We start from the raw sequence: 24,700 nt of genomic DNA on the forward strand, positions 1-24,700 counted from the left end.
GCTGTCATCTTGAAAAATCACGCTAGGGCTTATTTTCCAGTTAGGTCTTATTTTTGGGGAAACACGGTAAGCGCTACATACCTTAACTCTGAAGTAAAATAAAGGAATGGTAGCAACATGCCACTTATTTCTTATCTTCCTGAACTAAACTACAGGTGAAGGTAACCTTGCTACAAGGACAAGCTTTAGATTGGGAAATGAACTATCTGTACTCAGAGATTCAGTCTATTCCCAAGGAGCATCTATGAGAGTTAAGGTCAATACTTCAATTCTGGTTGCTTGCTGCTGCTAACTCAATGCCAAGTCTAGTTGTAGTAAAGACTCAGGCATCACTTTCAATTCTGCAAAGTTCATGGATTTCATCCACTATAAAGTTTTTGTCTTCTTTTTTGAAAGGAATAGGGAAGACATAAACTTGATACTTTCTGCTTACAAAAAGTAATGTCCTTACAAAATCTTTTAAGTAATTCAACCATTTAAAGTGGTCAACTGCAGTAAACCTTTTATTTCTTCAAAATGCTGCTGCTTCCAACAGAACTTCATGTTCTCTTCTTTACAGGCAGGAACGCCTTTACAGTCCAACTGTAAAGTCCCTGGAGTGGGCACAAAATTCAGTGCAACTGTCGCATAGTGTTCTGGAAGAAAAATAGGAAAAGCTATAAATACTATTACCTGCTTTTCTTGGGGGCAGGGGGTCAACTTGAGTGTGTTCAGACTCATAACAAAGGGTACTAATAGCATACCTTCTGGCCAGTTCCTACATCTCCATTTCATGACGATCTTTTTATTTGTTAACTAAAAACAAAGGGAAAATTCCACTGAAAACATCTTTTAAAACTTCCGACAGAGAAAAACACCAAATTGTTCATTAAAACCTCCATGTAGTGAAAGTAATGAGTAACATACAGTCCCATCTTCCAGTTTATATGCCAGCACCACTGACCTAGTGCCAAAATGTAACAACAGTGAACATCAAGGACAGAAGAACAGTAATTACTGGTAATGAGAAAAGAGTTGATGTCAGAGGTGAAGCAAGTGACACTTGGCAACACAGAACCTAGTGATGGAGGTGGCAGAAAGCTGAACATTCCAGACCAAGAGTTGGGAGGAATTATACTTGTTTCTTCTAAAATCAAGCATTTGCACAATTACTGTGAAACTAAGGTGCACATCTTTATCATTACTTAGAATATATAACATTTTTTATTTGCTCTGTAACCAACTTTATAAAGTTCAAGTTTCTGTGAACTCAGATAAAAACCCAAAACAAGTTAAAAACAGCATTGATTTAAAAAGCAATATTAATGGAAACGAGTCAGTCCCCAAGCTCACTTTTATCAGCTTGCTTACCAATTCTATATATTCACCAGTGATGTTCCCATCAAACATCTGGAATTTCCCTTCCTTTTCAGCTTCTAATATGGCAGGAGATTTAGAAAATTTTTGCACCAACTAACGAAGCAAAACACAGTAGACATGTTATTTCAGCACGTGTTCACCTTTTTAACCTAAATGTACTAATACAACAATTACTATGGTTTGGGGTTTTTCCTCTTTTTTTTTAATCCTGAATTACTTATAGATTTGTCTTCTCTTTCCCTTGCAGAGGGAGTAAACCCAGTAAATTAATGGATCCCCTAAATGCCGTTACCCCAAATGCCCAACTTTCTTTCCCCCCCTCAAATTTTTCAAAAGCTATCCTCCACGACTGCTATCACCACAATTCCAGCTCTCTTCCATCAGAAAAGCATGGCCATAAGGGAAACGAAAACCAGCTCCAGTTCTTAGTGGCGCATTTTCTCCCAGGGTCAGCATTTAAGATCCTAGTTTAAGGAGTTGCTTACATCCTTCACAGTGAAGATGCTGTACAGCTGCTCTACAGCTGTGTCAAACATTTCCGTCATGTGCAGCGCCACAGTGGGAATCCTTACACCCAATAGCACTGGAGACAAGGCCTGAATCGAGAAGAGGTTAGAAAGATAATCAGCATACCAGAGAGAAAGCTGCTTAGATGTGAAAATTCAGTCTTCCACCCAGCCTTCATAAAACACCAAAATGTTCCAAATTCCACCCTACCCATTCAGACACACAGAAATAGCATCAAAAGCCTTTTTTTTTTTTTTTTCAGCATCACCAATCCTGGTCTTTATTTTGGAAACAGCTCATTATTCCTATGAGCTCTTTAGCTCTGTTCTCCTGGTCTATGTGCTACTTGGTCATGTAAATACAGCCCAAAGGGCATAATAATAAGCAGATGAAGGACAACAGAACCTAAGGACAAAGGTGTCATTCATTCACCACCGGATTCCAAGAATAGGATCTAAAACCTCCTAATCCAAAGCCTGGAGAGAAGGTTCTTCCACTGTAGCATGTGAACTAACCTGGTGTGTAGTTACTCTGGTGTGTAATCTGTTGCCCACCAAAGAACAGTGCCTTCAGCACACTGTCTTGAGCTAAATTCAATTATTTATTGCACAGAAAGGCCTGTTTATACATTCCCTTCCATCAAGGATGGAAGTCTCATTTCATCATGTGCACCAAAATGGCAGAGGATGTAAGGGTGGGTTAACTGGGCCCCCTCACTATCCTTTTCAGTTCTCCATCATTGAAAGGCTGTTGAGAGCTTTGAAGCATTTTCATTAAGCACTTCCTTTCCCCTTCCCTACATATTGGCCATCAGAGATCATACCTGCAAGGTATTCTCACTCAGTTTCCTTTTAATAGTCAATTCCTGAGTTGCCGTAGCTTTTGTTGGTAAAATCATCCCCACTATAAATTCTACAAAGAAACATGGGAAATGGTTTTAATAAAGAACTTACTCTGCTTCAGCACAAATAGGCAGAAAACCCAAAACAGCATATAAGAAAATAACTGATACTTATAAAAAGAACTAATCATTTTGAGAGTTTCAAGACTACTCCACGTTTTTATATATAAAACTATTAACCCAAGTGCCACAGCAACAAATATCTTTTTTCCAAATGCCTCACTTCTATCTAGTTCTTAATAAAATAGCGAAAATTTCTAATGTTCTTTAGCAAAAAGCTCAGTTTTCTACAACTAACTAATAGCTTTATGGCCTTCACCTACTGTCAAGCCAGACTCACTGCTTTACCACCTCACAAAGCTTGGCCTCACAATATTCAAGCCAATGGGCCAGCCACGTGTGGTCTGATGGGGAAGGGGCAACCCCAAACCCATCCATGCCAACACCTAGACACGAAGCCACGCCCAAGGATGACGTGCAGACATACAGGCCCCGTTGGCTATTTTGCCTAGCAAGTAACATCTCTAATTTGGGGAAGTAAACACAAGTATCCTCACTTCCACACACGGTAGGAATTCTCTAGGTAAATCTCAACTACACCTGTAATACCTGCAGTCACTTTCATTCATTCATTCATTCAACAAAGATTTATTAAGCACCTTCTATGTGCCAGGCTTTGTGCTAGATGCTGGAGATACAGCAGAGAACAAGACAGACACCTCCCATGCCCTCGGGGAGCTTATGGTCTAGCAGGGAAGACAGACATTAAATAAGTAATTATACGAACGACTGATTAAGTAATTATCATTCCAGAAAACTATTAACAATTCTGTAGGCAAAATGGTTCACACTGTGTTTATGATAACTAATTATGGTCTTACTTATGACTAGCTCTCAACCTCCAGGCTACAATTTATCCTGCAGCATAAAGGGCTGTTCCTGGAGCCCCACCTGGGAATCCAGACTAGAGAGCAGAGCATAACTTGGCTAAACAGAAAAGGGACCCTCTGGTTCACAAGAGACGCCTTCTTTACCCGTCTTCAGCGCCGTCAGGTAATCTCCCAGGGCTTCCCTGACCTGGGCGGTGCCCACCGTTCTCATAAGCTCCTTCAGTACATCCCCATCGCCTTTCTTCTTACTCACGTTCACCTACAAACCAGAAAAATACAAACCTAAGAAAAATCAGATTTGATGTATTCTTACGATATTGGGACACATGAAGGAGTGATCGTGAGGGAAGGGGAAGAGTGGCTGTAAGATGTGACAGGTTTCTTCCTACAGTTTGAGAAGATGTAAGAGTTTTTGAACCAAGGCTCCATTGATCGGGCTGGCCAAATCTTGAATGGGCTTCTTAGAATGTGAGCCCCTTGATCTGCATACAAACCTTTCTGTGTATATGTATTACACTGACGAGACAGGCTTGTGGCAGGGTCTAGAAAGGCGCTGTCCAGTATGGTCGCCACCAGCCGCAGGAGGCTACTGAGCGCTCCAAGTGCGGCTGGTCTCCTTTGAGATGTGCTGTAAGTGTGACATACTACCAGACTTGAAAGACAGTACAAAAAAAGAATGTAAAATAATCTCAGTAATTTTGATATTAATTACATGTTAAAAGGGTATTTTTATATATTGCGTTAAATAGAAACATTAAAATTAATTTCATCTGTTTCTTTTAACTTATTTAACATGGCTACTAGAAAACTTTAAGGGCCGTATGTGGCTTGCATTGTATTTCTATTGAACAGCACTGGTCTAGAACCCCAAAGCCCATGCCATTAGGACCAACAAGTCCCCACATAACATGGCTCTGAGCCACACAGTTTTGGCAGAGAGGAGCCTTGGCAAAGGGAGAGGAAAAGGAGAAAAGGAAAGAGGGAGATAAGGAAGGAAGGGGAAAAAAGGGGAGGAAAGAGACGGGGGGAGGGGAGAGAGATGGGGAGAAGCAGGGAAAGGGGAGCATCAAAGTACTGGTCTGGGGGCGTCTGATATTCTCAGAGTGAAAAAAGGTGTTGGTTAGAAAGCATGGAGTGTCCCTATGATTCAGCTGAGCGGAGCCTGGCCCCAGTCCCAAAGCAAAGGGTTTGTTCTATAAAGCTACCAAGGATAGAATCTAAAAGATTCAGTTTAACATGCTGATGAAAAGTTTCTCAGCTGACGGGTCTGAATATCACAAAGTAAAATCACAGCCCGCGTACAGAAACTACGTGCCTGAAGGTACGTCTGAGACAGCCCCATTTTTCTGGCATTTTATAACCTTTAATAAAGACAAGTCATAGACATGTTGCTCAGTACGATTTAAATTTTGTATCTTCGAAAACCTTCACATTGAATGAATACATTCACAGATCAAAAAGACCCTTTGTCAAACTATTTGGTTTGGAAAATAGAGTTGCTGAACAAATGGTCTCTCCCCAGAAGCTTTCAGCTTACCGAAGACATCAATTGAAAACCAGGCTTAGGAGTTATACAGGCTCTATCTCCCAAGAGAATAGGGGAGCCAGTCAAAAGCAACACATACTAACTAGTTTACCAAAAAAACATACAATATAACCAAGGGAGATACCAGCTGAAAGCTGAGAATTCTCACTATTAAAGGGAAACAGCAAAGATCCAGGGGAGGAGGAACCAAGGCCCATTCCCCAAGCTGTGCGAGCTGCCTGCACTTTACAGGAGGTGCACTGTCACAGTTATCTGGCAACAGCCCTGGAAGACGAATTCACCCTGTTTCACGGCTGAGGCCACAGAGGGTGCACTCACCTGCCCAGGCCCCACACCTGGGTCGTTGAGGGTCGGCTAAGGCTTCCTCAGCTTCCTCTTTCCTACACGGCTCGCTCCACACCCCATGATGCCCCCACAGAACAGCAACCCTTGGCAAATGAGCCCCGAGATTAACCAAAACCACAGCACAGGAATCACACAGTGTGATAAACAAGTTTTTTCAAATACTCAACACCTATAGCAGAAGCTTGATTTAAAAATAAAAATAAAAAATCATCAGATACCTCACCTCGGTGTCATCCACTTCATTTTCTTCAGAAAGGTTGGGTATTTCAATCAACCCCTTGTGCTTTGCACCAGATTCTTTAATTATACCTAAAATGAACAAAACATGTTTTTCAATTACAAAGTAACAAGTAGTGTATTCAAAACTGCCCTGCATAACTGAACAGCCAAGCCTCCCACAGGTGCCACCGCAGCTTTACCACCCACCACGTGGGTACCCAAACTGCCCCAGCTCTGCCGGCCCCCAGCAGAAGCAACCAACCGAGAAAGGCAGGGGTAGAACCTGGCCAATGAAAAAGCACACGAAATCAGGGGCCAGGTGGAAGCAGGGGGTTAGAGTAAGGCGTCTGTAACCAATGTTTATTTTCTCACCCCCCCACATTCTTTACCATATCAAAGGATATGAGAAGTCACAAAAGGGAAGGAAGAACAAAAAGAGTTCTGATCATGGAAAGAGTGAGGGGAGGGAGACAGTGGATTGGGGGGCAGGTTCCGTTTGGACTCCGCGCAGCGGCATTTCTTTCAACACCAGGGTGTTGATTTCAGAGATGACATCAACATGGCAACATAGATTATTATTCATGACTTCAGTTCCCCTCACAAGATGACCAACTAGCAGCTACGCATAAGCAAGGCACTACTGTGAAAATCCCAGAACCCAGAGGGGAGGCTGAAGCACCCTCCTGGAGCAGAGACAGAGAAGGACTGCATTAGAAGGGTGAGAGGCGTGTAACACTGACCAAAGCGCCCTCCCGCAGGCCAGCACAGGGACACTGAAAACGCCCCACTATAGTTTCTCAAGTGGGATAAAAAGCACGAGGTGGACAGCCAGGTCCCCCCAGAATTGTGGGATGCTTCCTGAAAGGCCCACGTCCGACTTGCATCACAGGGACCAGTGGGAATCAGAGACAGAGTAGGGGGCCAGAGCTTTCGGTTGCCAGCACTCCAATCTTGGTGGACTGCATTCCTACTTGCAGCAGTGCGTGAGCAGAGATTCCAGCCACTCACCACCCATCTGCAGAGCCGAGCCGGCAGCCCTGTCTGGCTAGGGAGCTTGGTTGGCAATTCTGCCTGATTGGTGTCGCCAGTCAGTGGGCCACAGCCAGCTGTGGAGCTCATTCTTCCACCATACCAAGGCAGGGAAGCAAATTTGAAGACCCAACTACTGAGTGTAGCCTCTAGTCCCAACCATCCAGGGAACCTGGGGAACCACGGAGCCCGTTCTACAGCCCCAATCGGGCAGGGAGCGAAACCAGCAGCCCTGCTCAACTGCTGAGTATCATCTCTGGCCCCTCATAACCAGGGAGCCTGAGCCCAGCCAACAGCCCTGCCTGACTGCTAAGCACAGCTTGCAGCCCCATTTAGACAGGGAGCCCAGGGACCCCACCCAACTGCAGAGCACAGTCTCTAGCTCCCCCACCTGCTGGTGGCACCTCCTGACTGAGAGACTTGTCAGCCACCTTGCTCAACAGTGGAGCAGAGCCAGCAGCCTACGTCACCGCGGAGGCAGGACTGCAGACCGCCCGCCTATCACAGAGCACAGCCTGTGGCCCCGCCTACACAGACAACCCAGCCAGCGCCACCATCTGGTCAGGGAGCATAGTCCGAGACCCCACCCAACTAGGCGCGACGGGAGCCCAGCCCACAGACCTGCCCAATTACAGAGTTCAACCAGTGGCTGTGCCCTGCCTGACCCCACCTGACCAGAGGTAATTGCAGATCCTAGCTAGTGGCCGATGTGACCATGGAATACAGCCAGCAGTGCCGCCAGGTCAAGAAGCCCACCCAGTGGCCCTGCTTGAACATGGAACCCAGCTAGTGACAACCCACCCCTCCACCTAAAGCTCAGGTAGCTGACCCCACCCAACTAGAGACCCTGACAGCAAGCCCCACCAGACCATGGACACTACTGGCTGGCTCATTCAGTTACCCAAACTGAGCTAGATGGTGAAGGTTTTTCCTTGCTGAAACAAATTTGTAAAGTCTGGCAAAGGGGCCACTTATATTTTCAAACACCAATGCAAGGAATCAAGGCTTATAAATCAGGTAAATGTGACACCATCAAAGGAAACTAATAAAGCTCCAATAAATGACCCTAAAGAAATAGAGATCTATAAACTATGTGACCAGGAATTCAGAATAAACCTCTTAAAGAAGTTTTGTGAACTACCACAGAGACAACTAAACAAAATTAGGAAAACAATGAATGAACAAAATGAGAAGTAAAAAAATAGGAAGTAAAAACAAATAAAATGAGAAGTTACAAAATAGGAAGTAAAAAAACAAACAAAAAAACCCAGAAATCCTAGAGCTATAGAAAACAATGACTAAAAATGAAACAGAGAGCTTCAATAGCTAACTCGAGTAAGCAGAAGAATCAGTGAAGTAGAAGATAGATTATTTACAATTATCCAGCCAGAGGAACAAAAAGAGTGAAGATACCTACAGGACTTATGCGTTACCATCAAAAGAAACAATAGATACATTATGGGAATCCCAGAAGGGTAAGAGATAGAAAGTATATTTAAAACAATAATGGTGTTAAAAAACACAAAAAAAACCTCCCAAACCCATTAAGAGAAATGGACATCCAAATTTATGAGGCCCAAAGACCCACCAAATATGGTGAACCCAAAAAGGGCTATACCAACACACATTATAATTAAGTTGTCAAAAGTCAAAGACAGAGTTTTGAAAGCAGCAAGAGAAAAGTGACTCATCACATACAAGAGTGCTTCCCCTGTATATCAGGGAATTTCTCAACAGATATCTGACAAGTCAAGAGTGGGACGACATAGTCAAAATATTGAAAGAAAAGGCTGTCAACCAAGAAACCATACCCAGCAAAGCTGTTCTTCAGAAATGAAGGAGAGAGAAAGACTTTCTCAAACAAAAAAAGCTCAGGGTGTTCATCAACACTGAGCCTGTTTATGGGAAATGCTAACGGGCATTCTTCAAGCTGAAATAAAAAGATGCTAATTTGCATTATGAAAACATATGAATGTGTAAAACACACTGGTAATGGTAAATACACAGTCAGATTATCTAACGTTGCAATGGTGCTGCACAATTCATGGACAATTCTACTTTAAAAATTTAAAAACAAATGTAACTGATATGCACAGTAACTTAGTTATTTTTAATACTTTTGTTTTTCTAACTTTTAAAGTTAATTATAACATCAATCGGTTAAAATCAGTTAAGTTAGAACACTTATAGTAAATTGTAACATCAATAATCTAAAATATGAAGAAGTTTAAATTTCTATATGCTATCAAAATTAAGTTGTCTGTTTAAATAGACTGTTATAAATATATTTTATGTAAGCATCACAAAGAAAAAACTGTAGTACATACAAAAAGATTATAAAAAGGAGTCAAAGCATACCACCACCAAAAGGCATCAAATCACCAAGGAGGTTGGCAGAAGAGGAAGCAAAGGAACATAGGAGCTATAAAACCCTCAGAAAACAATGAACAAAATGGCAATAGTAAGTCCTTAACTATCAATAATTATTTTAAATATAAACAGATTACATTCTCTAATCAAAAGACATAATGGCTTGAACGGATTTTAAAAAAAACCAAAAAACAAGATCCAACAATATGCTCCCTATAAGAGCCTCATATTTGCTTTAAGGACACACATGAACTAAGAGTGAAGGGATGGAAAAAGATATTGCAAGTAAATGGTGACCAAAAGAAAACAGAAATACCTGTACTTATTTTAGACAAAATAGACTTTAAACTAAAAAAATGGTCAAAAGAAACAAGGTCATTATATAATGCTAAAGGGGCCAATTCACCATGAAGATATAAAAATTGTAAATATTTATGCACGCAACATCAAAACACCTAAAGAACAAATAATAACAGAACTAAAAAGAGAAATAAATAGCAATATAATAATAGTTGGGAATTTTACTACCCAATTCTCAACAATGAACTGATTATCCAAGCAGAAAGTCCATAATGAAATAGCAGATTTGAATACTGTGGACCAAACGGATCCAATAGACATACAAAGAATATTTCAACAAACAGCAACAGAACACATATTCTTCTCAAGCACTCATGGAACATTTTCTAAGATAAATCATATGTTAGGTCACAAAACAAGTCTCAACAAATTCAAAAAAATGGAAATTATAATAAGTATCTTTTCCAACCACAATGGTTTGAAACTAAATAACAGGAAGAAAGTTGGAAAATTCACAAATATATAGAAATTAAACAAAACTGTTTTGAACAACCAATGGCTCTAAGAAATCAAAGGAAATTTAAAAAAATATCTTGAGACAAATGAAAATGGAAACACACAACACACCAAAACTTATAGGATGCAGCAAAAGCAGTTCTAAGAGGAAAGTTTGTAGCAATGAACATATACATCAAGAAAAAAGAAAGATCTCAAATAAAGAACCTAACTTTGTACCTCCAGGAACTAGAAAAAGAACAAACTAAGACAGAAGGTAACAGAAGAAAGGAAATAAAAAGCAATCTACAGATCTAGTGCAATCCCTATCAAAATTTCAGTGGCAATTTTCACAGAAATAGAACAATCCTAAAATGCGTCTGGAAGACCCCAAAGAGCTAAAGCAATCTTGAGAATGAACAAAGCTGGAGACATCACACTTCCTGATATCAAACTATATTACACAGCTACAGGAATCAAAACAGTATGTCATTGACATAAAAAACAAAAAGACACAAAGATCAATGAAACAGAATAGAGAGACCAGAAATAAAGCCACGTACATATGATCAATTAATCTAAAACAAAGGAACCAAGACTATACAGTGGGGAAAGGACAGTCTCTGCAATAAATGTTGCTGGAAAAACTGGGCAGCATGATCAAAAGACTGAAACTGGATCACTATTTTACACCACTCACAAAAATTAACTCAAAATGAATTGAAGATTTGACCATAAGACTTGAAACCATAAAATTCCTAGAAGAAAATATAGGCACTAAGCCCCTTGACATCAATCTTTGTGACAATTTTTTGGATTAGACACTAAAAGTGAAGGCAACAAAAGGGATTATATGAAACTACAAAGCCTCTGCACAGCAAAGGAAACCATCAACAAAATGAAAAGGCAGCCTACCAAATGGGAGATAATATTTGCAAATCACATATCTGATAAGAGGTTAATATCCAAAAACACTTAAAGAACTCATGTAACTCAGCAACCAAAAAACAAATAATGAGATTAAAAAATGATCAGAAGATCTAAATAGACATTTTTCCAAAGACAACATACTGATGTACAAGAAAAGGTGTTCAAAATTACCAGTCATCAGGGAAATGCACATCAAAAGCACAATGAGATATCACCCCACACCTGTTAGAAAGGCTATTTTCAAATAGACAAGAAATAATGACTGTTGGCAAAAATGTGAAGAAAAAGGAACCCTTGTGCACTGTGGGTAGTATGTAAATTGGTACAGCTGCTATGGAATACCGTATGGAGGTTCCTCAAAAATGTAAAAATAGAACTACCATATGATTCAGCAAATCCACATCTGGGTTTATATCCAAAGGAAATGAAATCACTGTCTTAAAGAGTTATCTGAACCCCCATATTCATTGAAGCATTATTTACAATAGCCAAGATATGAAAACAACCTAAGTGTTCATCAATGGATGAATGGATAAAGAAAAGGAGATACACACACACACATTGGAATATTAGTCAATCATTAAAAAGGAAATCCTGCCATTTGCATCAACATAGATGGACCCTGAGGGCATGTGCTAAGTGAAATAAGTCAGAGAAACACAAACATTGTATGATCTCATTTAGGTTTGTAATGTACAAAAGCCAAACTCACAGAAATAGAGAGAGTAGAATGGTGGTTGCAAGGGTGGGTGGGGAATGAAAGTGGTCAAAGGATACAAAGCGTACAAAATTCCAGATACATGATGAATAAGTTCTGAGGAAGTAATGTACAGCATGGTGGCTATAGTTAACAATAATATACTATATATTTGAAAGTTGATGAGAGTAAATCTTAAAAGTTCTCAACATACACACACAAAAAAATGTAACTATGTGAAGTGATGGATGTGTTAACTAACCTTATTGTGGAAATCACTGCCCTATATACACATATATCAAATCATGTTATATACCTTAAACTTCTACAATCTTATAAGTCAGTTATAATTCATAAGGCTGGCAAAAAATTAAATTAAAAAAACACAAAAAAACAAGACCAGAGTGCTGCCTCCTCCCCAGCAGGTCCCACTTGCCACCTCTGGGACTCATTCTAGAGGAGAAAGCACAAGGCGAGGGCAAGCCCTGCTCAGCCTGCCTTCTGGCGGCTGCCTGGGAGTGGCTGGGTCTTATCTTGCAAAGAAGCTGGTTGCTGCTTTGAGCTTAGGGAGATGGAAGGGACACAAGCTTCCCCTGGGCACCTCAGACTCCTGTCTTGGGGGATCAGCGGGGGGCGAGGCAGGTATAAGGAACCAGATCCTGTTGTGATCGAGCCAGCAGGAGCCACTGAAGGAGCAAGTGACAGCAAACCCTCAGCCAAAAGGTTCCAAGACAGGAAGAGGACTACTTCTGATCCTGGCTGAATGTCACCCTGAGCTAGCAAGGTGGCCACAGGGCAGAGGCCCAAACTCTAACACAGCACAATCCTCTAGAACAAGATCTCTCCCTCTCTCCTCCTCTTCCTTTTCCCCGTTGTCTTCACATCCATGGTTATTTCAACAAATATTTACTGAGCATCAACTGTCTACTCAGCCAGGAGCCAGGCATCACGGGAGAAATTTATTCATTCAACGAATACACAATGTCCAGTGATCTGGGACTGAAACAAAACCAATGGATCCCTGACCAGAAGACCCAAAGAGTGAAAACAATCAAATGTCCACCAAATGATGAACAGATAAAACAAAATGGGTTGTATCTGTACAAGAGAATATTATACAACCATAAAAAAGAATGGAACATGCTACAACATGGATGAACCCTGAAAACATTATGCTAAGTGAAAGAAGCCAATCACACAGACCACACACTATATGATTCCATTCATATGAAATGTCCAGAACAGGCAAACCCATAGAGATAGGAAACAGACTAGTGGTTGCTGAGGACTGCTAATGGGTATAGGTTTTTAGGGGAGGGATGAAAATTTTCTAAAATTGATTGTAGTGATGGCTGCACAATTCTGTGAATATACTGAAAACCACTGAATTATATACACTTTAAGTGGGTGAGTTGTATACTATGTGAATTTTATCTCAACAAAGCTGAGATTTTAAAAAATCCCTGCCGTGATGAATTGGGGGAAAGGGAGGAACCAGAATAATGTAAACAAAATATTTAAGTAACCATTATGTATTATGGTATACCAAATGTCCGTGCTTGGGGGGGAATAAAACGGGGAACGGAAGCAGTACAAGGATGGCATCTGCAATTTTTACAGGATGAAGAGAGATGGTTTCACTCAGGATGAAGGCCTGAAGGGCCCAAAGAAGCCAGCAGGCAGCTATCTGGGGGAAGAGGGCTCCCTGAAGTAGCTCTGGGAAATTCTAGCGCTCACAAGTGCTGGAGGACAAAAGTTCCGTTGAAAGCAAAGAGCTCTAAGCAGCTCTGAGTGCTGGGAGAAAAGGAAGCCCCCAGCTTGTCAGACAAGGAACTCCACATATGGTATGGGGGTGTCTGGAACTATGAACACCAGTTCAGGGGCCAGTATGTGCAGCTCCATAGCAGTTCTAAAACTACCTGCTGAGTGAATGAATAATGAATCAACAGAGTCTGCCCTAAGGCTGCCTCCAGCCCTGACTGTACCCGGAGGCCCCTCCGTTACCTTTCCAGCCCAGTTTGATGTTCCACTCATAGAAGAAAATCAGCTTCCCTTTACAGCTGCTGCAGGAAGCCTCACCTTCCACCTGCTTCAGCTCACTGATCTGGCAGCGAGGATGCCTCCTCATTCTCCATGACGACGCCCACCAGGAACTCACGGAGCTTCCCCTTGGACCAGCTGGTGGCATCCCGCTCTGTCCAGGCCAGGGATCAAAAGGGCAGAGCCATGAATGGAAGCCCCAGATGGTATCACTTGTCCAGCATGAGTTATCAGGGTAATGCCCAGGCCCAGCCCAGATCAACCTAATTCCTTCCAAGGGGCCTTGAGAGACCTGCCACCTTCAAACTTACAAACATGCTTCTCAAACCCACTTTCTGCCAAATCTCTCTTAATCCTCCTACTCGGTTCCTTAAGATATTATTACTACTAGGTAAAATATTTTGGCTTAAAACCACCAGCTTATTTTGGAGAAAGGGAGTCCAGCAATCTGACCAGTTGGAAATGGATGGGCAAAGCCTGGAACATATGAAAAGGTAGTACAATAACTGAAATAATTCTAATCATAACAAGACAAATTATCAAGCGTGTTCATACATATTATTTCATGCAACCTCCCCAAATAATGTTCCCATTTTGGGGAGCAGAAATGAGCTGAGAGAAGTCCATGATGTATCCCTGGTGGCAGAAAGGGGAGGGAGGTCAGCTCCGAGCCTCCGGCCTGGGCTCCCGCTGTAAACGATCCCTTCACAGGTTGAGATGGCTTTGCTCTGCCCTGGACCTGTCTCAGCATCACCTGATGGCCTTAGTACAACAATCCTCAGAGGAGAGGGGCCCACACATCACTTTCTGAAGCTCTGGGGGAGGGAAGGAGGCAGAAATAAGCCAGTATTCCAAATGAGGTACAAAAAGGTTGTGTAACTTGTTCAAACTCCTAGAAGGCAGGGCTCACCAGAGGCCCATCAAGTTAGGTGCAGAGTTGAGATCCAAACTCCTGCTCTTTCCACTACATACAAACCAAACCACACACACTTTCTAGATTCATTTTAACTTCCAGAAACACCAAGAGGACTGGGTGTGGGAGGGGGTAAGGGAAGGGAAGCGCTTAATTACGGGTACAGATTGTCCAAGTTGAAGAGGTAAATCAGAAGCCATTCTTGAAGGGCCCAACCCAACTTTCAAGAATATAAAACTGAAGTCCCAGAAGCAGTGCAGAGATGACAGGTGTCCAGAGTCGGAGGGCCGTCCCATGCCCTGAGGCTAGACGAGCAGCTCTATAGGAAGCTGGGGGAGGGGAAGGGAATCCTCAGCAGCCGTGCAAGCCCCGCCCCTCGGAGGGATTGCTGCGGCCCGGGAGGCGCCCCGAGAGCCGGCCGCCATCCACCCCCTCGCTCCACCCCGAGGGCACAAGGCACCGGGTGCTCGCAGAGAGGCCCCACGGTCTCGCCCGACAGTTCCAGAGGGAGAAGGCCCAAGTGCAGCCCTGGCCTCAGCCCGGCCGCACCAGTGCCAGTTGTTCACGTTGGTACCGTCCTCCTGCTCCTCCACGATCCAGCGCGGGTCGCCCTGGCCCCACTTGGCCATGTCTGTGCTGGCGGCGCGGCCTCCGCGGAGAACAGAAAAGGGCAACCGAGTTGGGGGTGGCAGCGGTTGCGCTGCGGCTCCGGCTCCATCGCCCACGTTTCCGTCCCCCCAGGCCAGGATCAGGGCGTCGGCACCGCCCAGAAAGTGTCAGAAATGCCCGCCCCTGCGCCGCTCCGCCCACCGCCGCGCGCAGCGCGCCCCGCTGCGGAGCGCGCCCCGCTGGGGCGGGGGCTCCGTTGCAGGGAGCCGGGTCGCGGGGCCGGGCTGTGGGCAAGGGGGTGCCCAGGGAGCCAGGACAGGGTCCCGGGAGAGGTCGAGGCCGAGGGTTGGGGGTGCAGGGAGGGGGTCTGGAAAGTGGGAGCTGAGGTTGGAAGGGGGCAGGGGCGATCCGGCAGGTGGGAGCGGAGTCCTGAAGGCCGCCGGGTCGAGGGGTTGAGTAGACAGACCCTGGGCCCCGCTGCCGGAATCGCAAGTGCAGGAGCCAGGAAGACGGAGCCTTGGCCCCTCCGAAAGACCAAAACACCTCCACTGGAGGATTCATTATTACTGCAATGATTAGTTTCAATGCTACCAATGAGTCAGGGGCGCCTGAGAGCGAGCGGTACTGGCGATGAAGACCGGAAGCGGCTGTCCAAGCTGTCATTGGCCGCGCTCATTATTCGTTCCTGTGTAGAGGATACGACCCAAGCACTTGATCACTCTCTTTGCTGTACGACTGACTTCTCAGGTCCGAGAGCGCCCACGGTGCGTGGGACCTCCGCTGTGCGCGCGCTCTTTACACCACATTCATGTTTTGTTTGAAAGTTTCTGCAGAATTGGTGTACTTTGGTTCTCTCCTAGAGGTCAAGTCTCATGTCTTTCCAACAACTGTCCAAGTAGCACGACCTACCAAGTTCCCGGTTACTTCAAGAATGTTTACATTTTATTCATGTAATAATTCTTTTAGAGGACAAAAGAACGTGATTGCAGCGCATATTATTGCAGCTTGATGCAATTTTACATTCAAGTGGATATTAATGATTCCTTTAACAAGTCTTCACCTTCCAGCAAGAACTCTGTATCAATTATTTGGAAGATGTTACCAAGGAGTCTGTGGATATTTATTTAGCAAAGAAAATGGGTATGACAATGGAAGGGTGGGGGTATCTGACTGTTCTGTTCCATGCTGGTGACCTGTCCTTTGTCTGTGGTCTGTTCATCAAGGAGATTAACTAACTAGTGGAGAACATTTTCTCCTTTACTTACTGGAGCTACTACATTCCATCATTTCCCAAAAAGCTACAGCAGTTATGTAAACAGACTGCTTCAAAGTGTTTTGGCCCCAAAACCAAATAACATTTTAATTTCACCTTTTACTTCACCAAATGTATGGACAGCTAACACATGGTATCAAATAGGAAAGGATTTCAATGGCAATACTTCTGGGCACCGTTTTTTGTGGACTAGCTGTGCATCTGTTATCCAATTCATAGAGAATATTAATGATGGAATGTTACGTGGTAAGATTTAGATAGCTATAATTGGAACCTGGCGGGAAATAAGACTTAGCAGAAAACTTACAAAGGCAGAAGCTATAATCACTAAAATTTTAAGTGGACAAAAAAAATGTGTAATATTTATATAAAAAGAGCTTATCCCAATGGAAATAATTTTGTTAAATCGTAAGTGGAAAATATATTCTATGTAGATAATTGATCAAAAATTAGCCTAAAAGAATTTGCTTCAAAAAGTAATTTTGCAAAGAAAAATCTTCAGAATTAATATAATTATTATGAAAATATTTGCCTTAGAAAAACTGAGTCAAAAATCTCAAAGAGATATTTGTACACCCGTGATCATAAGAGCAATTCACAGCTAAAAAGTGGAAGCATCCCAAATGTCCATCAACAGATGAATGAATAAGTAAAATGTGGTATATACACACAATGGAATAGTATTCAGCCTTAAAAAGGAAGGAAATTCTGACATGCTAAAATATAGATGGACCTCGAGGTTCACATTATGCTATTACTATGAACTTAGCATATAAACACTATGTTAAGTGAAATAAGACAGTAACAGAAAGACAAATACATGTGATGCATGATCCTAAATTAGCTCCTGGATCCAAAACAGTTAAAAATGAAATAATTGGGGGAATTTAAATTGCATTTCAGACTGCATATGTATTGGATAATATTGTGTCAATGTTAAAGTTTCTGAGCATTGAATTTTGGTTACAAAGGAAAGCATTGTTGTTCTTTGGAGAGTGTCATGCAGGGTCTCAGCTCCTGCTCCCCGCAGGATATGGTGCAGCCAAAAAGGAACACCAACAGAGCCATAGATAGGGGATTCATACCACTATATTCTCCCTGGAGGCTGGGGTGGAGACACAGGAAGCAGGAGCCACACGATCCGCAACCTGCCATCCGCTTCTCTGCCAACCAACAACCAACCCCTAGCATAGCCATGGCAGTTATATTAGTGGCTAATGGCTAACTGGTTACAGCTGATGGCCAACTAGTCACAGCTGATGGCCATCTACTACTCGAGCCAGTTTTCCACGTGAGGCCGAGAGCCTGGAAACTGCTCTCTGGGACTCTGTCCCCACACTCCACCCCTACGGGGTCTCGCCTCACAATCTACCCAACAAGCATCTTCCACGAGGGTCCCTTTGTGAGGAACCTAGCTCACGAGAAAAAGTTGCAATCAAGTTCAAGTAATGTCCCAGGAAGTGTCCCTCAATGTCCACCTACTTTCTGGGCATAGCCAGGGTTTCTCAGGGTACCATGCTGGAACAATAGTGGCTCACAACCAAGATGCTTACATATTCTCCACAGCAGCCGGTGGAGACACAGGAAGCAAACATCCACCAGTTCCACTACATGGTGGTATGTTCCCATAGTCCACAGTCATTCACCAGGGCTGTGCGTTGGCCTCACAATGTGTGCCCTCTCTGCAGGGCAAGGGCTCCGAGTCCTCCCCAACCTGGGGGTGAGGGATGATCTTGACCTCACCTGCATCCTCCATCGAGGATTCAGCAAGCATTTCCTCCTGGGACTTCAAGTCACATATCCGGGCCGCCGCAGCAAGCACTTCCCAGCCCACATGGCCACAGTAACCTTCACTTTCTCCAGCCTATGCTGGTTGGAGAACCATCTATATCATCCCACCCCTCCACGGGCTCCAGCCCTCCAGCAGCTGTACGGCTTTTCCTATGCTGGCCAGAGAACCATCCACGTCCTTCCAGCCCTCCACGGGGGTCCAACTCCTGAGAACAGTGGCCACCAGGTACCACACACAGTGTGGGGGCCACCTGTCCTCCTGCCCAGAGTCAGACACCATTCCTGCCTGGCCGGAATCCTGCTTGCTGCACCAGGTGTCCGATTGGGTGGAGGCCTCGGTGTAAAATGTCCACAACTCTAGGAACCCACAGCAGCAGCAGACCACCCAAAGGAAGACGATACTTGCTTTGGCCAACAGGGTGGCATGCCATCCTGAGGCTTGAGAGGACCACCAATTCACTGAGGGGTCACGTTTCTCGCAAGCAGATAGCGCTTCCTGCTCCTGGCGCTGCTCCTCACGGGCTTCCAGAGACTGAGTGTTCAGACGCACCAACTGCTCCACCGCCCTTCGGAGATCTTTGGCCGGCACCCCGTACCCTGCTCACTGCACCTTGTCATGCGGGTTCTCGGGTCCCGCTCCCTGCACAAGAACTCAGGATATGGTGAGGCCAAAAAGGAACACCAACGAGCCAAGATAGGGGAGTCATATCACTATATCCTCGCTGGCGGGTGGGTTGGAGACACAGGAAGCAGGAGCCACAGAATCCGCAACCTGCCGTCCACTTCGTTGCCAACCAACCAACCAACCCCTTACTAACTGCAAGCTGCCATCCGCTTCTCTGCCAATCAACCAACAACCAACCCCTAGCATAGCCACAGCAGTTATATTAGTGGCTAATGGCTAACCAGTAACAGCTGATGGCCAACTAGTCACAGCTGATGGCCATCTACTACCCGAGCCAGCACCTTTCCACGTGAGGCCGAGAGCCTGGAAACTGCTCTCTGGGACTCTGTCCCCACAGAGATACATGCTGAAATATTTATAAGTAGTGTCATGATGTCTACAATTAACTCAATTAGTTCAAAGGAAAAAATACAGATAAAACAAGTGGTGCAAAATGTTGACAACTGGTAACTCTAGGTGAAGAGTATCTGAGGACACCTTGTACTATTGCAACTCCTCTGTAAGTGTGAAATTATTTCAAAATTAAAATTTGGGGGAAAAAATTGAGTCAAAACATTTTCAGCCTCAAAGTGTGGATTCCGGTCCTTTGTAACCATCCATTACTAGGGTTTGTCAAAGACTCAAAAATAGCCAAAGTAAAACCAATGAATCACTGAAGTAGTAATTGATTTAAAAAAAAATTATTGTGCACACACCAAAAAGACAGTTTGCAAACCAGGAGCACTCAAAGTATGGAATGAGGTTAAGGTATACTGTTACAAAGCAGCTTATACAGTGAGAAAGTAGCCCTCTTTTCACAGTAATTGGTAATTAAGCTAAATTAATGAATCAGCTGGTTTTATCTGCTAAGGGAAACTTCAAGGCTAGTTTCCATTGGCTTTTGATTTTAACAGGCAGGTAAAATTACATTACACATTTATTGAGCATCTACTATGTTCCAAATCTGCTCCACTTTTACACTGGAGTGACTACAAAAATGAGTAAGACACTAGTACAGGAGACCAGTGTGAATTCATCATCGGTTAAATACAGTGTGCCCTGGGTACATGGAGGTGCCGAATTCTTCCTCGGGGAGTGTGGTGCTTGTGTAGTTCTTTTCTCCAAGAGACTTGAAGAGTGAGTAGGACTTTTTGCTTTAATAAAGGAAAGGGGACACCGGACAGAAGGAGCAACACGTGCTCAGGCACAGAAGCAAGGAAAAGTACACAACACTAAGGTGGCTATAATGGAGTGAGGTAGGGACAACAGGAGGTGGGGCTGCAAGGGGGCAACTTGCCCCCCCCCCACCCTGTGAAAACCCTCGTTTGCCTGCTGAGGAGCTTGGGCTTTGTTCTGTAGACAACGGGAAACCGCTGAGGTGAACTAAGTGAAGAAACACCATTGGACTTGTGTTTTAGCAAAATCATTCTTATGATCATTTGAACAATGGACAGGAGTGGGACAAAAACTGGAAAAAAGCAGATTTTTTTCAAGGTGGAAAGAGGTGACAGATAGGAGGTACATGAAAGTGGAATCGGTGAGTGGACCAGAAACTGGGATGTAGCAGAGGAATTGTTTTTCAGAGACTGGGACTTTCAACTTGGTTAGTCAACATCACCCGGAGAGACTAGAATGAAAAGAGGCTGGAGATCAGCATTTAAGGGGTGGGCAGAAAAGATGGAGACTGAAAAGGAGCAACCAAGGAAGGAGAAAGAAAATGAAGAAGGCATTTCATCATGGAAGCCAAGGTCCATGACGGAGGGAGCAGTCAGTCAGCAGTGTTAGATATGGAAAAGTGAAAACAGGATAATAGAGAAATTGTTCTTTGGATTTGACAACAGGGCCCTTTGCAGAGAGCAGTTTCAGTGACCAATGGGGGCAGAAGTCAAGTCACAGTAGACAAAGGAATGAATGCGAGGTGAGAAGGTGGAAACCGTGCTTTTAAAATGTTTGACAGGAAGAGTCAGAGAAACGGACTGTAGCTAGATGGTGGCAGGGGGTGAAGGGAGATTGTGCCTTTTCCCTTTAAATGTTTTCATGTGCTGATGGGGACTGGTTGCTGAAAAGAGGGACGGGTGGTAGAGCAAACCCCAGAAGCAATGGGAGGAGATGAGGCCAAAGACAGGGTCACTGGGAGAGGAAGACCCAAGCAGAAAGGATAAGAACGGATGTTTCTATACCAACCTTGGTTTTGGTTTGTTTGATTTGGGTGGGGGGGAAGAGGAGATAAGTGAGCTGACAAGTTGGACAACTTTAGGTGGCATCTTACCTGCAGCAAAGTGAGGGTGATGACACTGACAGGCTTTGGGGAAAGCTGTTCTAAGTATGTCTTTTTTCCCATAACCAATCTGTACTGGGGTAAGCCCAAACCATTTTCACCTTTTCTAAACACAACGCCACCATACTTTATGTCTAGGGAAAGGCGTGGAAAAGTATATCCAGGACTATTAGCAATGCACTAGACAATCAAGATTCTGATTCAAGTTTCACATCACAAGAGATCTGAGAGCCGCTAAGATTCTGCTTTCGAGGAAGTCACTATTCTAATTTATTTTTATAATAATGATGCTGATGCCTCACTTTGATTTAATTCCATTAACATTTATTGAGCTACCAAAATGCACGTCTGCTCCAAGTACACTGTAGCTTGTAGCACACTATGTGCAGTCATGTGCTCTCAAGCTCTGTCACCTTCATTGACCTGCGGGCCTTGGGAATGGACGCTTCCTCTTCTTTATCCTGATGCCAGAGCGGCACCTGACACACGGTAGGCACCAGGAAATGTTTGTTTGGATAACTGAATAAAAAGCAGAGTATTTCTGAAACCTGTATGTTCCAACCAATGAATAGGATGTAAAATCAATTTATTAGGCATCTGCCATCATTTTTATCTTAATGAAAGAGAATAGAGTTTAAATTATCGGAGTGCTTACATATGGTAAAAGTAAATATTGTTTCTTAAATCACTGTGTATGTATGTGTGGTATGTTATGGTTATATTAAGTTTTTTTTGTTTTCTAAGTTTGAAAGCCACTGCTGTAGTAAACACAAAGAGAAGTACAATCGCTTATAACTAACTGTTGATCAGTTTTGCACATAGTAGAATCCCCAGGCATTGCACACAGCAGATCTTAATAAATATCAGTTAAATAAACCGATTATAGGAATAAAAGAAGACATTGGTTGAAGGGACATAAAAGGCGAGGACCGGGCTTTGAAGGATGGATGGAATTTTAACAGGTAGAGATGGGACCAAAGAAAAGCCATTAGCAAAGATGTGAAAGTCAGGGAAGTAATTCAGGTTGGAGGGAGGGGTGTAGGACGGGACAAAGTAGAACTGGCAATAAGACTATAATGAGGACATTTTGAGGAGGGTGGAAAGCCAGTGTGAAGAGTCTTTTTACCCCAACAGCAAGAGAAATGTGTGCTTTGTTGTGCCACGCATAGCAGAGTCAGACCATGCTGGCAGGCTCTGAAGCCCAGTGCTTGGACCCAAGTCTTGACTCTGCCATTTATTTAGTAACGTTAGGCAAATTCCCTAACCTCTTTGTACTTCATCATCTGTAAAATGGGGATAGTGTTACCACCTGCCTGTATTAGGACTAGATTCAACTGCTAATAACAAAGTGGCAATAACAAAAGGCTACACCAGGTAGCCCTTTATTTTCCTCTCATGTAAAAATGGGCAACCCATGGCAAGTATGAAAGATATACAATCCTTAGGGACCTAGGCTTATATCAACATTCCTCAACCGATGGTTTCCACATCAGGGGCCAAGACATGCTCCACAACAGTTCCAGCCAACACATGCTCATTCGAACTAGCAGGAAGAAAAAGGGGCGAAAGAAGAGTATATCCTCAACCTGTAAGACATCCCAACACTTCTCCTTAGACCTCATGGGCCATGCAGCAAGGAAGGCTGGGAAGTGTAGTCCTTATTCTAGTCAGCAATGTGCCCAGTCAACATTTGGGAATTCTGTTACTAAGAAAGAAGGGGAGAATAGATATTGGGGAACAACTACCAGTGTCTGTCACCCAGCCTCATCAGTAATGAGCAGTTAAAGGAATTAATACAACTAAAGCTCTTTTAGAACGGTTCCACTCCTAAATTGACACATCTAGCCTTGATTTCCCAGCCAAGACAAAGGCTACTCCTAGAGCTAATGTTTGTTGCCTGTCAAAGGAGTCCTGCGTCGTGCAGGAATGTTATCCTTGCCAACTCAGTCGATGGTTAGGAGCACCCCATGGGTGTCCTTGGCACAAATGCAGCAATGATTCAGAGTACAGCAACTGGGGCTGCCCCTCAGTATGCATCCTGCTCCCGAGATCTGAGAGGCGTATTTCCCCCCACTATTACATAGCTTCTCTAATAGGATACAGATTAGGCTTCTGTAACAAAAGACTCTCTGGATCCCACCCCTGTCCCCCCAAAGTAGCTTAAATCAATTGGAAGCTTAGTTCTATCTCACAAGTAGTTCAAGACCAGTGTAGAAGCCTGATGTGTTGCGTTCCCAGACTATATCTGTCATTTCTGCGATCTACCCTCATCTGATTTATGAAAGATGGCTCACAACCTCGTCCATATTCTTACCTGGAGGGAGAGGGAAGGATAACGGGAGGACTCAAAAGTCCTACACTCACCTCAATGGCAGGAACTTAGTCACATGTGCCCACACAAAATATGGGGCAGGAGTTGTTACTAAAGGCAGAGGGTGGAATGGATATTTGGGGAGTAATTTACAAGCTCTGGCTCACTGCCACTTCCCTGAACTTGCTCCTCCTCCTATTTCCCTCCTGCTTCCCTCTCTAGGCCTGTGGGCATCACTATCTATAGTCATCCAAGGCCAGGAAGTGCTGCTTATCTGTGACTCTGCCCACCTTCGTCTCCAGAGCTCCAAATTGCACAGCTTAAGAGGGCTCCGAGTCTGCACTTCACGTAGTGCAGTAAGGCAGCCTTGCCCACCTTCAGGGGTGACTGGATAGCCTGTCAAGTCAATCGCCTATGTATTTCTTGAGTCATTTTTCTTCTTCCCACCCCATCCTGTTTTGCTCTGGGTCTTCATCTTTTATTGCTCAGATCTTTACAATGGCTTTCTTCATGGTCTCCCTGTCCCTGCTAATCTCTTTCCCTCCAATCCATCCTCCACTGCCTCCGTAGCAATCTTCTGACAAAATCATTATAGAAATGCTCTCTGCTTTACATTCTTCAGTGAGTCCACACATCCACCCAGTTAGCAAGGCTCACTCAAGGCCTGGCCTGGCCTGCTTTTCCTGCCCTTCATCTTGAGTTTTCCCATCACCTGCACCCTGTACAGCAGCCATACTGCCGTGTTCTTTGCCCTTTCAGGACTCTGCTTAGCGGACTCTTTCCACTGTCTCGTCTCCTTCACCAAGACTTTGCACTAGTATGTTTTCCTCTGCAAAACTTTCCTTGATGTCTCCTTCACTTCTTGGACAGTTATACTCCTCTCTGCCAGTACATTATATCATAGCATTATATCATATCATACATTTTAATAGCTTTGAAATCAGAGGGCGTACTCAATTGGCAGTGACTCACAACTGCTATTGACCTCTATTGAAGTCAAGTCCCCTCAGAGAGGATTGATTTTTGCTTCCCCCAGTCAGCTGAGGCAGTACCGTGGTGGGCAGCCTCTAAAATGACCCTCAATGATCCCTGCCTCTTGGTATTCATGTCCCTGTGTATCCCCTCCCCTTGAGTGTGCACTGGAACTAGTGACTCACTTCTGATGAACAGCATATAGCAAAAATGACAGGATGTCACTTCCAAGATTAGGTTACCAAAAGTCTGCCCATCATC

The 24,700-nt window shown here is 43.9% G+C and overlaps 2 protein-coding genes across 2 annotated transcripts; both read right to left on the reverse strand.

Moving 5' to 3' along the window:
* Positions 1-60: 60 nt before the first annotated feature.
* Positions 61-14,309, reverse strand: LOC117033161 (activator of 90 kDa heat shock protein ATPase homolog 2). Its single transcript, XM_033125156.1, has 8 exons — positions 13,668-14,309; positions 5,772-5,857; positions 3,802-3,916; positions 2,690-2,778; positions 1,845-1,955; positions 1,351-1,452; positions 744-795; positions 61-635 (listed from the first exon to the last, which is right to left on the reverse strand). Exons 1-8 carry the CDS (start codon positions 13,774-13,776, stop codon positions 469-471), a joined length of 831 nt encoding a protein of 276 aa, XP_032981047.1. The 5' UTR covers positions 13,777-14,309; the 3' UTR covers positions 61-468.
* Positions 14,310-14,346: 37 nt separating this feature from the next.
* LOC117032791 (serine/threonine-protein kinase Warts-like) lies at positions 14,347-15,826 on the reverse strand. Its single transcript, XM_033124432.1, is given in 2 exon segments — positions 14,347-15,674; positions 15,776-15,826. Coding segments are annotated over 2 exon segments (879 nt in total). The 3' UTR covers positions 14,347-14,846.
* Positions 15,827-24,700: the final 8,874 nt, after the last annotated feature.

Source organism: Rhinolophus ferrumequinum, chromosome 13, assembly GCF_004115265.2.
Source record: "Rhinolophus ferrumequinum isolate MPI-CBG mRhiFer1 chromosome 13, mRhiFer1_v1.p, whole genome shotgun sequence".
NCBI lineage: Eukaryota > Metazoa > Chordata > Mammalia > Chiroptera > Rhinolophidae > Rhinolophus > Rhinolophus ferrumequinum.